The sequence below is a fragment of the Notamacropus eugenii genome, chromosome 7 (genome assembly GCF_028372415.1).
Source record: "Notamacropus eugenii isolate mMacEug1 chromosome 7, mMacEug1.pri_v2, whole genome shotgun sequence".
In the NCBI taxonomy this organism is placed as follows: domain Eukaryota; kingdom Metazoa; phylum Chordata; class Mammalia; order Diprotodontia; family Macropodidae; genus Notamacropus; species Notamacropus eugenii.
This window is the reverse complement of record NC_092878.1, coordinates 65,943,166-65,956,343: the sequence shown is the minus strand read 5'-3', so window position 1 is coordinate 65,956,343 and position 13,178 is coordinate 65,943,166. Positions and strand designations below refer to the sequence as shown.

The window sequence follows — 13,178 nt, the reverse complement described above, 5'->3', positions numbered from 1 at the left end:
ACCTAAAGGGTTGATGTTGTCCAACATGGGCACCTTCAGTTCCGTACTGTGTTTCTCGAAATTTCTAACTTTATATCCCATTTCTTCTGCTTTCCTTAGGTTACCAAAAAGATGCCTTGATTTCCTATTAGGATTAATTAATTTTCCTCTATGCATTCTTGATCTCCTTTTTCTTCTCACCTCTTATAGGACTTTGTTCCAGCAATCCTTTCTTATGTATCTTCAATATTTTCCTCTTCACAGATTCCTTCTGAACTTCCTCATTTTCCAATTCTTAAAGGGGCTGGGGGGGAGGGTGCCTTCTTTAACTTTTTTACCCTATTCAAGTACTCAACCTGTCTCTCTGCCCTCCTTCACTGCTACACTTATTATTGAATGTTGTTGTCTGCCTCAGTAGCCAACTTCTCTTCAGTCTCACTTCTTCCCTCACTGTGCTACTCTATTTTTCCATCTATCATCAATGACTAAATCCAGTGGGTTTTTTTTTTTAACTGTCCCATCTGATAAAATATTTTGTTTCCATTTGACTTTTTGACAGCATTCTCCTTTGGTTCTTCTGCTACTGTAATTGTTCCTTTCCTGTCCCCTTTGTTGGCTTCATTCACATCTTCCTTACTCTTGAATAATATGGGTTTTCTATAAGGGCCTGTCTTTGACCATTTTGGACCTGTACTGGCCCTTCATAGTCTCATTTACCTCTGTAAGGATGACTCTCTATGTATAATAATACCCTGTTCTTACCTTCTTTCTGAGCCTTATACAAGGTTACCAGAAACCTACAAGAAGTTGATCTCAATTTCCAGTGAGCACCTAAAACTCAAATGCCCTACTTAGCATATCCTTTTTCTTCAAATCTGTTGTTTGTCCGTAGTATCACAATATACTACATCTTTTGTGTTCCAGATTTTGAGATTATTTTCCCTTTCACATTCCATCATTTGTTAAATGCAGGTACTGCTAACTCCACAATATCTTCTCACTTCTAATGTCAGAATGGAAGAACTTGTTTCTATCCATATGGACTATTTTAACAGCTTCCTAATTTTTACATTCTCTTTCCCTTTGTAATCCGTCTTATGGCTACCAGAGCAATCTTTCTCACACATAGATCTAGTCATTTCTCTATTTCTCATTGAATAAAATTCAAAATCCTTCAAGTGGCACCCAAGACCTTCCATACTGATAGTGTTGTATATTTCCACTGTTACCTTACTCATTCAAAGAATTTATAGTAAACACCTACTAGGGGTCAGATACTGTATAGGCACTTTGGATAAAAATTGAGTAGTGAAACAGTTTTCCCTGCCCTCAAAGAGCTTATGTTATGCAGTGATGGTGTGCCATGTTTTGTTTTTCACAGATAAATAAGTGCATCATGGTTTGGAGGAGGAGGCAGTAGCAAGTAGGACACTCAGGGAAAGTCCCTTCAAGGAGGTGGCACTTGAGCTGAACTCTAGCCAGGGGCTAGAAGAACCAAGATGAGAGCATTCTAGGCAAAAGAGACAAGTGATGGAATGTTGTGTACAAGGAAAAGCAAATAAGTCAGTTTGGCAAACCAAAGCATGTGAGAGGAAGTTGTATGTAATCATGACTAGAAAGTCTGGAGACAGTTTTTCCAAGGCTTTTAGGAATCAGACACAGAGAAGTTATATCTTATCCTAAAGATAGTGAGAACTTAATGCTTCTTGAACAGGAGAGTGACATGGTCAGACCTGTGCTTTACAGATAATTTGGCAGCTATATAGAGGATGGATTGGAAAGGGGAGAAACTAGATTAGAGGAGAGAGCTTTGAAGATACTATTCCACTAGGCCAGGCACAGTCTGTTGGTAGAAAGGAAGGATACAGATGTGGAAGGTGGAGGGGTCCTCTATGAGAAACTTAGGTGAATAGAATAATGTTGAGTCTTGATGTAAATAGAAGAATGAAGGTAAGTGGAAAGATGAGTAAATCTGAAGTAATTTGAGTAAAAATGTGTGATGCTTTGTGAGTCTTGTAATGATCTACTTCATGTACTTGGTCTCCTGTTTTCCTGTTCTGTATTCTACTTCCTCTGTGCCTCCTTGATGTCTTATCTTTTTTACTACACTGAAGATAGGGACTACATCTCATCTAAATTTCCTGTGTCTTCAGTCACCTAAGATAGTTATATTGTACCTAGTAAGTCAGAAAATGGAGAAATGAAAACATACCTTGCAATAAAACTCCTGAGGGTGTAACTATTGAAGTATAATAATAACTGATAGAATTATTACACTATAGCATTGTGAGGTTTGAAATAATAAGCATATTGCTTAAGGATTAGCAAATTATGCAGTCTTATTTAAATTTTTTGTATTAAAATTATTAATACATGTTGGTACATAAGAGGGAAAAATTTGAGTTACTTTTGTATGACTGTTTTGAATAAGAGGGGCATTAGCCTTTAATAATTTAGTTGAAGATTTTTTTAGAGGGAGTGATCCAAAAAATTACTGGTGTGCTTTAAGGTAGGAAAAAAGATCTCTTAATAAAAATCATAGATTTATAAAACTCTAGAAGAGATCTTGGAGTCCATAGAGTCTAGCCCATTCCTTTGACAGATGACTTTCCCTTTTATCTCCATTTATTTAAAGAGTATAAATCTGTAGTGTGACTATATTTATTGTTAGAATTGACAGTATACTGTAAAAGCACAGGATATTTGCTTTTTTATTTTTACCTACGTGCATTTATATTTTTTTCTTTTACTTAGTTATGGGAGAATAAGCTGATGCAGTCTAAGGCAGTGGATGGATTTCATTCAGAAGAACAATATTTAATCCAAGTGCAGCAGCAACAGCAGCAGCAGCAGCAGCAGCAGCAGCAACATCACCATCATCACCACCATCAGCAAGCACAACCCCAGCAGACTGTGCAGCAGCAGTCCCAGACGCAGCAGGTCCTCATCCCTGCGTCACAGCAAGGTTGGTGTGAAGCAGCTTTCAGGCTTCTAGATTAAGTCTGAAAGAGTTAAACCAATCATGGTTAAATGGTGCATAGTGAAACTGAAAAGTGGCATGAAATATTAATGTTGGCTGATGTCCCAGGTCCTTTCTTTTGGCTCAGTTATGTGCATGTTCGTTTACTCCTCCAAGATTAGTCCAACATAGGAGCTACTATTATAACATCTTGCACTTAGTGGGCACTTAAATATTGGTTGAATTAAATTAATGCCTAGTCTCATTTCAGTAGGGTCAAGATTTAGGGGTGGAAAGGCTTTTAAAGATAATCTGTTATTATGCAAAGATAATATTTATTAGTTCAACCCCTTCATTTTATAGAGGAGGAAACTGAAGCCCAGAAGAGTTCATGTGACTTGATAAAGGACATGTATATTAACAGAACTGGAATTCAAGCCTATATCTTCTGATTTGAAACTGTAACAGATGAAAGCTGAAATAGCTAAGGATACAAAAGTTTGAGCTTCCAAACATTCCAAACATACAGATTTATTAAGCCACTGTATGCCAATTGCATAACAAATTGGGACCTTAGTTTGGTACTGGATCCCCAAATACAAGGGGAGATTTTTATGCATTAAAAGAAAACAATAGGATATAAACCAGGATACAAGATTAGATAATCTCATTTCTAGTTGGAGGAAAGATTACAAATTTGCAAATTTGGAGGGGGAAAGTAAACAGGTACAATAACCAGAAACTTAAAAAAAAAATTTTAAAGTGTCTCCATGCCTCCAAAATGTCTTTATTCATTTAAAGGATCAAGGAAGTGTTAACTGATTGACAAGTATGGAGCCAGTTTTCAGATAAGATAGATATACATATGGATTTCTTGAGATACATAATTGTGAGAAAACTATTTGCATCGATCTCTGGATTTGACTGTGTTTTTGGTCAGTATAAATTAGGTGCTCAGTTAAGATACTCTAAGCAACAGGTCAGTTAACTCTAAGAAGTGGTCTGGCTTCCCAGTCATGCAAGGTTAGGTTCAAATAATGCAATAAAGTTTACTCACAATTCCAATAATTGGATAAAGTGTTCTCACAAGACAGAAATTGAAATAGGCCTGTAATTGAATATAAAGGGAACTGAGCTAGCTCCAGAATTGAGTCACAAGAAGGAGTTAGTGTGGTTCACTCAATCCCCACAATGCCCACGAAACCTAATGCTCATTTCATTACACCATACTCTTAATTGCCTGTATAAATAACGGATTATTATTTCACACTTGAAATATCCCCATGCCCAAGCTAAGACGGAACTAGTTGTAATTGTCCCTTTTAGTAAGATTTGTTATTACTTTGGTAAATCAGTTATCTGATCAGTCAGTTAACCTCTGGCATTCATTCCCTTTCCTCATTTGCAAAATAAGTAGGTTGGACTAGATGATTATTTCAGCTTTAAGAATTGTGATTCTAATCACTTGACAATATGACTGAAGTTTATTTTCTTTTGTAAAGTGCCCTTATCATTTGAATAATCACCTATGAGGTTTTTTTTAATAAGTTCAGTTATTTTCCGGTATTTGGTTTCCATAAGATGGGCTGAACTTTAATAATAACAAGAAATATCCTAGTTAACTTTATGCCCTCAATTTACGTTTTTAGCATTTGCAACATTTCTTCTTAGTCTTTTTTGTCAGTGGCGAGTTTTATTGTGCTAAGCTGTCTTACATATTTATTTGACTAACCACAAAAATTCTAAATATTGCTTCATATATTTGCAGACATTCGTATTTTCCTTGTCTGTTATTTATTTTACCATTTCAGATAGTAAAGCATGTGTTCTTCCCAAGTCGTTAAACCCCAAAGAATTTTATGTTAATGGAAAAGGTGTACAAATTTATAAACACCTGTGAAGCAATATGGTAACTGCACTTCAGAAGAGTGATGACTTTATCAGTTTTAGGTAACAATTTAGATCACAGCACCTGTGCTTTTTAAGTCTGTCAGCTTTCCTGAATTTCTGTGACTGAAAAAAAAAATTTCACCTGGTAACCCATCTTTTGGCGATGAATCTGGTCTTACTTGGCTAGTGTGGTCTTTTAGCAGCAGTTTAACTTGGATTATACTCTGGTGGCGTAGGCTTTCTTCCATGCCAAATAAGGCTCCAGAGTATATAATCAGTAGGCTTAAAAATCACTAGATATGGAGAAAAAAAATTTATTCATTTGGAGAATTTTACAGTCTTTAGTTTACTTATGGGTAGAGGGGATTTCTTTTTCTAAAACTAGTAATTTTCATTTGATAAGCTTGAAGGTATTTTTCTTCTCTCTGGCTTGATGACTGTTCCTCCTATTGCCTAGAGCTCTGGCATTAGGATTTTATGTCATCATACATTAAAATTTGACTTTCTTCACTCGGAGAACAATTGGGATAAATGAGTTATCCTTCTATTCTCTGAAATTTGCAGAGTCATACACTTTTAAAATGTGCATTGCTACTACGAAATAACTGGTTAGGAGTTAGTGGTAAATTTGAAGCTAGATGATAAGATTAAGTAAGGTTTAAATGTTCTTGATGGCTGACAAGGATTTGGGCAGTAATTTTTAAAAATAAGTTTTTAAAGAGAAAACTAAAAATCAGCATAACTGATCAGTATGTGAAAAAAGTCTGAAAATATGTGCAGTGTTCAATACTTGTAGACCTCCTTACCACCTCAGAGTTGGGGTGGGGGTTGGAGTGTCGTCTTATCTCTTCTGTTGAGCCATACTTGTTCTTTATAATTTTGCAGCATTCACTTGGAGGGAGGGAGGGAGGGAGAGAGGGAGAGAGGGAGAGAGAGAGAGAGTGTGTGTGTGTGTGTGTGTGTGTGTGTGTGTGTGTGTGTGTGTGTGTGCACGTGTGCTTTCTTTCCATTTACATTGTTATAGTCTTCATGTATATTGTTTTCCTGGCTCTTCACTTTATTAATTCTTTTGTATTCATCACATTCAGCATTTCTTATAGCACAGTAATAATAGTCCATTACATTTAGGGATCATGCTATGTTTAGCCATATCCAAAAGGGTATCAACTTTGTTTATAATTTTCTGGTGTCACAGAAGGTGCCACTTGGGACTACTTGGGGAACTTAGGCAGTAATACTCCTGTTTCTAATATTCTCTTGCTTATTATTCTGTTTTCAAAATTTATCGCTGACTACTCTCAGTTACATAATACAAAAGATGATGTGGTAAGGTTATGACTTTTCAGATCCATTCTTAAATAATCTCTGTCAGTAGTTAGATCTTGAATTGTAAAAGACCAAAAACCTGTTTTTGTGTCTGTGAGGTATACAGGTATTATCATGTATTGTAAGTTATGGAATCTTGAGTTTAGAAGAATCTGTCAGGTAAAGTCCCTGAAGCATGAATCTTCACTACCAAATGTCCTTTACAAGTGCACTCCCAAACTTAGCTTAAAGACTTCCAGTGGTGGAAAGAGTTCATTCATAAGGGGCAGTCCATTTAATATGTAGATATTTCTTAGTTGGCTGAGTTTTTTTTTCCTGTTAAATCAACATTTGCTTTGCTGTGGCTTCCACCCTTTAGTCCTAGTTCTATTTTTTAGAACTGAACAGAATAAAGCTATTCTCTTTTACTGCTTGCTGGTTTGAAGACATCTGACATGTTTTCTTCTTCAGGCTAAACATTTCTAATTCAGTGGCAGGACACTAAGCCAGTTCACTTTCATATCCAATCTAGCTTGTCAGTGTCTTTCTTAAATTTTGGTGCCTGGGACTAGAAAAGATGTAATCTGAGCAGGTCCCTTCTGTTAAGAGCAGGTGCACATTAGTGTTTTTATATTAAAAATAATAGTGACTGAGCTTCAACCAACCTTGAATATCTAGAATGCAGTTACGTGTGAACTGAGAAGTATAAGACCTCAGAGGGAAATAGCTGTATTTTGTTCTATAAGGAGCTATGCATATTTTAGAGTTGAAACTTAGGCTTATTGATAGCATGAAGTGAATTCCATAAAATCAGAACTGCAGATGAGAAGGAGAAAGGGATTGGGATTGTTAGAAGATGGAAGAAAGACTGAGTAATGAGGGCTAACATTGAGGGAGGAGACTGTAAGAACTGTAAAGCAAATAATCCCTTTTATATATCACATAGCCTTCTTATTTTGGGGATTATCACTGTATAAACACATCATATAATAATGAATTTTCCTAATGACTTTGAGTAATCAAGGAAAAATTGAAATTTTGTTTGCTGTGTAAGAATGTAGGGAATTATGTTCTGCATTTTTAAGTGTTTTTTTAATCAAAAAGGGTAAAAGCTTCAGTTGCCTAAATCAGTGCTTCTTAAACTGTGGGTCACGATCAAATGCTGAAGGGTTTGGGAGTGGAAAAGTTTAAGAAGCCCTGGCCTAAATACTCACTTTTGGGTATAACACCTTATTCCCTGACAGTGTTACTCTATGTAAAATTATTTATCAGATCTAAATGATTTTAAAATGCCAATATTGCTGAAACTGTTACTGAACATGTGATTTTCACATGAGAATCACTTTTGTTGCCTTTGAGATTTGTGCCTAGCATGAAAAAAAGGTTTTCCCAGCGGGCTCTACAATACTAATCTTTTGTTTTCCTTGACCACTAGTGCACTTTTTTTTATTGATGATTTTTAAACATAGTTTTGGATAGGTAGGAAAATGATTGGTATTCATAGTATTATTGATTAAAAAATTATGGATATTTTTAGTGCTTTGCCATTTTGAAATAATGAAATTTTTTAACTACCTTCTAAAATTCTGAACTCTATATAACTTCTAAAATTCCCAACTTACATAGGAGTTCTTCAAGTATAATTGTTTTTGTTTTATGTTTTCAGCAGCACCACCTCAAGTTATTGTACCAGAGTCGAAGTTGTTACAACATATGAATCCCTCAAGTATGGTAAGTAAGATTCACAATTTAACATTTTGATTAATAATACCTCAGCTTTGTTCTGAATAGAATATTTGTAGCACGATGCTATAAATTAATATTAGTAAGAGAAAACAATCAATGAAAAGACAACCATTAAGGAATGGTCACAAGTGAATTATTTATTTTTTGGGTTTAGCAGTGAAAAAAATGAATGTACAGAAGTTGAATTTTGAAATATATAATTCTCTTTGACAGAACATAAAATCTGGCTCTTTGTGGGAGGCAAAAAACTATTTCAGAAATTGATTTTGTGTGGTTTTTGTGTGTCTGTTGGTACAAGTGAGCTATTTAAATTAACCTCAGAGAAAGCATGGTGGGAATTCTTTATTATTCTTAATGTCATCCAAAAGGTGTGTGTGTGTGTGTGTGTGTGTGTGTGTGTGTGTGTGTGTGTGTGTGTTTTCTGTCCTTAAGTTTATAAATATACACTAAATTTTAGTGAACCCTCAAATTATTTTTGCATTTAGTAATTGCAGGTATGACTTTTTTTCATATTTGTAAATAGATACTTTATATGAATTCTGCTTTCTAGCTAGCCTCATTCTTTCTTTTTTCTTTTTTATTTTTTTTTTAATGTTTAACAATCACTGCCATACAATTGAGATTTTATCCCCCCCCACCTACCCCCCGCTACCCCCCTCCCTCCCCACGACTGCATACAATTCTGTATAGATTCTACATATACTTTCCTATTGAGTATATTTTCACTATAGTCATGCTATGTAGTCAGACTAAAATAAATGAAAGAAATCGTATAACAAATCAGAACATGATACACAAACACATACACATACACAAACATGATCTGCTACATTTTGTGAGTGACTTCCATATTTCTTTCTCTGAGTGTGGAAGGCATTTTGCCTTGAGAACCACCTTTGGGATTTTTTTTTTTTTATAAGAAGTTTTTGCGTTATTACAAAATTCCAAGTCTACCAGAAAAAACTCTCACACACTGTGGTCGTTGCTGTGCACAAAGTTCTCCTGGTTCTGCTCCTTTCACTCAGCATCAGGTCATATAAGTCCTTCCAGGCCTCTCTGAAGTCTTCTTGTTCATCATTTCTTATGGCACAATAGTACTCCATTACATTCATATACCATAATTTATTCAGCCATTCCCCAATTGATGGGCATCCCCTTGACTTCCAGTTTTTGGCAACTACATAGAGTGCTGCTATAAATATTTTTGTACATGTGGGACCCTTTCCCATTTTTATGATCTCTTGGGGATATAGTCCTAGTAGCGATATTGCTGGGTCAAAGGGTATGCACATTTTTGTAGCCCTTTGGGCATAGTTCCAAATTGCTCTCCAGAATGGTTGGATGCGCTCGCAGCTCCACCAACAATGAATTAGTGTTCCAACTCTCCCACATCCTCTCCAGCATTTATCATTTTCTTGTTCTGTCATGTTTGCCAGTCTTATAGGTGTGATGTGGTACCTCAGAGTTGTTTTGATTTGCATCTCTCTAATCAATAGTGATTTAGAGCATTTTTTCATATGATTATAGATAGCTTTAATTTCTTCCTCTGAAAGTTGCCTGTTCATATCCTTTGACCATTTATCAATTGGGGAATGACTTGTATGATTATACATTTGGGTCAGTTCTCTATATATTCTAGAAATGAGGCCTTTATCCCCGAGCTTTAGCTAGCCTCATTCTTGATCCCATCTATCTTTTTCATAGAAAAAGTTTTTTAGAAAGTGCTAGTATTTAAGTGAGATAAATGGTAGGTTATTATAATAATACGCACACACTTACACATGCATACATACATAAATACATCTTCCATGGTACCCTTTTGGTTATTGCTTCCCTCCTTTAAATGTGAGCTCCTTGAGAACAAAGATTTGTGTTTTTGCCTTTCTTTGTATCTCCCATACTTAGCATGTCAGTCACTTGGAAGTGCTTAATATATCTTTGTTGACTACATTGTTTACATGCTACTTACTAATGCCTAAAGAACTACAGCAAAGTTTATTAGACTTCTAATTTTTTTAATGTGCTTCTTGAAATTCATAAGAAGAGGATTATTTCCTAATATTTTGTGATACAGATCTCAGTTGCAGTATTTCTGATACCTTTCTTAAACACCTGTCATTCTTGTAAATACAAAGACCCAACTACTCATTCTCCTTATACACTATACTAATTTTGACAGCATCCAGGTTGTTTCGTTGTGTTCATAGTGCTAACTGCTTGAGATTGTTTTGCATCCATCTCTCCTCAGTCATTTGCTTTTAACAACTCACAGCTAAGTTGAATTTACTAAGACAATCTTTCTCAAATGTACATAATTTCCATTTCTAACTTTTTTTGTCTGGCTCAGGAATTTTTAACTTGTGTTTCATGAACCCCCTTTGGCAGTCTGGTGAAGTCTGTGGTATAAGATATTAAAAATTTTTTTTAATTTGCTGACTTCAAGGTGAGCTCGATTTCCTGTTCTAGCTCTCCTTTGTCCTTTCTCTTCCCTGTTTTTCTCCTCCTTTCCATCTTTTTGGTTATAAGTGTATGAACAGGTATACCTGTACTCAGGAAAGGGAAATCTAGATGTTTTGAAGTATAGCTATCTCTGTTAAGGATCCTCTGTTTCATAAGTTTAATTCTTTGAGTGTACCAAATTTTCTGGTGTCTCCACAAAGGTCTTTGACTATCATTCTCCTCAAAGGGAGGAGAGGAGAATTTTTCTTCTAGAAATAATCTTCAAAATAGATTTAACTTTGTGTATTTTCTCCCATTTTGGTTTCTTTGGAACTGCTTTTTCTGTTGTTTGATTCAGTATTTACAATTTGAGACCTGATTTTATTTTTACCTCTTTCCCCCCCAGAGTGCTGCTGCCACTGCTGCTACCTTGGCACTGCCTGCTGGTGTTACTCCTGTTCAGCAGATAATAACTAATTCAGGTAATTCAGGTAATTCAAAATGATAGGTCTATTTCACATCTCAAAAATTACACTACCACCTAATCTGGTTGATAAATTTGTTTTCATTTAATTAGGAGACAGAGTAATTGTAAGCTTTTAGTGCCTATTTTATGCTTTCACTATAACATTTCATTTTTTTCTCAATATAAACTGTGTTCATGGGAATAACAGAAGAATATATACAGTAGTATTGAGCACTAAGATAAGTTTTACTTTGTGTTATACATGTAAGACATGTTTACCGTGTTCAGTATTATTATTTTATTATTCTTGCTTAAATAGTGTGAAAGGAAATAAAAACTACTCTGTGTTTACTTAATTAGTATCTGTCAGAGACAGTTTATATCAATATACATATATAAAATTACATGTGTGTATATATTTCTAAACATTTGAAGCATCCCCTATAAACTAAAATTCTCTCTAACCCTCACATAGAATTCTTGTTGCATTTTGCCTGGCACACAGGCAGCTACATGGCACAGCAAATTAAATACTGGACCTGGATTTGGGAAGACCTTAGTTCCAAGTCATTTAATCTCTGCCTTCTTTAGTTTACTCATCTGTAAAATGAGGATAATAACAGTATCTACCTCCTAGGGGTTTTGTGAGGAACAAATGAGGTAATGTTTGTAAAGTGCTATGTAAATGCCAGCCGTGTTGTTATTGTTACTACATATCATTATACTTGTTGCCTGATTTTGTAGTATTTAAGAAACAAAGACATGTTCTTTTACCAAGGCAAGGCAAAGTATAAAGTATAGGGTAGAGTTTTTGATTTGGTCAAGCAGAATAATAACGTTCAGTATTTGGAGGTGTACTCTTGGAGATGGTATCTTCTTCAAAACTAAGGTTACATCGAGTATGTAACAAAAGTTAAGGAATAAACACTGTTAGTTTAGTATGCCATCCAGGAGACATCCTTCCTTATTCAGAAAGACCTGAGTTCAACTCCTGCCTCTGGTACATACAATACTGACTATTCAAAGTCATTAACTTCTCATATACCAGGCAACTTGGTAAGACTGTAAGCTGCAGAACAGCTGCCAAAATCTACTGTGGTCAGAGGGGATTCATTGTCAGGAATTCCTGACCAATGGAATCACCCATCAGCTGAAATAAATATAATCATACATGTGTATGCGTTTGTGTGCACATGCATGTGTAGACAGATACAATGCCCAGGTCTATTTCTAAAGTTCTTATAAGTATTTTTAATAGTCATGTCACTTTGATCTTGCTTTATTTAGGAGGAAGGGCTCACTTAGATGTTAGGCTACTAAGATTCCATTTTGAATTAATCCGTTTTTCTCCTTAGCCCTCTAGTAGTTTGAAAAATGTACATATTTCTAACATAGTGCAAGTAGAATCATAGGATTTTAGATTCAAAAGTTCTCAGACTTATCTTTTCAACTGCTTAAAATAAAAATATAGGTTTACAAAGGAAACCAACTACACTGAACTGCAGTTATCAAAATGACTCTAGGCTGAGAACCCCTGAGTTAGACATTGTCTAGTCCAACCTCTTTACCTTTCAGGTGAGGAAACTGAGGTTCGGAAGACCTAAGTGATAAATATGAGAGGTAGGATTTTAAAATCCAGTTTCTGCCTCACTCTAGATTGAGACCCTTAACAATTAACCAGTGAATTCAGACTCGGTGTATTTAAGTCAACATTTTGGATCCTGTAATCAAATCACACTCTTAATAAAGCCTTGTTTGGAGGGCAGCAAAAAGATGAGAATAATAGAAAGTGTTGTGTTTAAAGCAGCACTTTGACCAGAATTTGAACAAAAGTAGAGACGGGGAAAAATACGAGGGAAGAGTATAGAAGAATATATTAAATATAGATTATAGCACTAAATTCAATTTTTAGGCATATTGTCAGCTTACTAGCATATTCTGAAAGCTTTTCAGTGAAGCCTATTCAGTCTGACTTTTGATATGCTGTAGAAATCATTACTTAAAAGGTAACTTGAATAACTTTTTGTTGTTGTTATAGGCCAGATTCTACAGGTAGTCAGGACTGCCAGTGGTGCCCAGTACATCATTCAACCACAGCAGTCAGTGGTTTTGCAGCAGCAGGTTATACCACAGATGCAGCCTGGGGGAGTACAAGCTCCTGTTATACAACAGGTAAAAGAATCTTTAATAATAAAGAATATTATGTACGTAGCACCTACAAGTGGTGTTAATTCTCATTGGTATTATTATTGATGTTAATTAGTTGTAGTTATTACTACTGGTATTAATTCTCACTGGTATTAGAACTTAAAGATTATCTCAGCCACCCTTCTTCATTGGCATATAAAGACACTGAGGTCTGTTCTGCTAATAATTAAAACTAGGTGGCTGTAG

At 35.4% G+C, this 13,178-nt stretch overlaps 1 protein-coding gene and 1 non-coding gene across 7 annotated transcripts in view; both read left to right on the top strand.

Annotated features, from left to right (window-relative positions):
* Nucleotides 1-13,178, top strand: part of GTF2A1 (general transcription factor IIA subunit 1) — a 48,285-nt gene that overhangs the window by 21,564 nt on the left and 13,543 nt on the right. For 2 of the 6 annotated variants that reach the window (XM_072623305.1, XM_072623302.1), the window contains exons 3-6: nt 2,734-2,944; nt 7,800-7,864; nt 10,725-10,800; nt 12,823-12,956. In XM_072623305.1, coding sequence (XP_072479406.1) covers nt 2,734-2,944; nt 7,800-7,864; nt 10,725-10,800; nt 12,823-12,956 — 486 coding nt within the window. Of the gene's footprint in view, nt 1-2,733; nt 2,945-7,799; nt 7,865-10,724; nt 10,810-12,822; nt 12,957-13,178 lie in introns of all 6 variants that reach the window. The other 4 variants (XM_072623304.1, XM_072623300.1, XM_072623303.1 and 1 more) reach the window with 3 other exon arrangements.
* On the top strand, nt 5,260-5,404 carry LOC140515091 (small nucleolar RNA SNORA79). Its single transcript, XR_011970848.1, has one exon. It is a non-coding gene; the product is annotated as a small nucleolar RNA SNORA79 (small nucleolar RNA).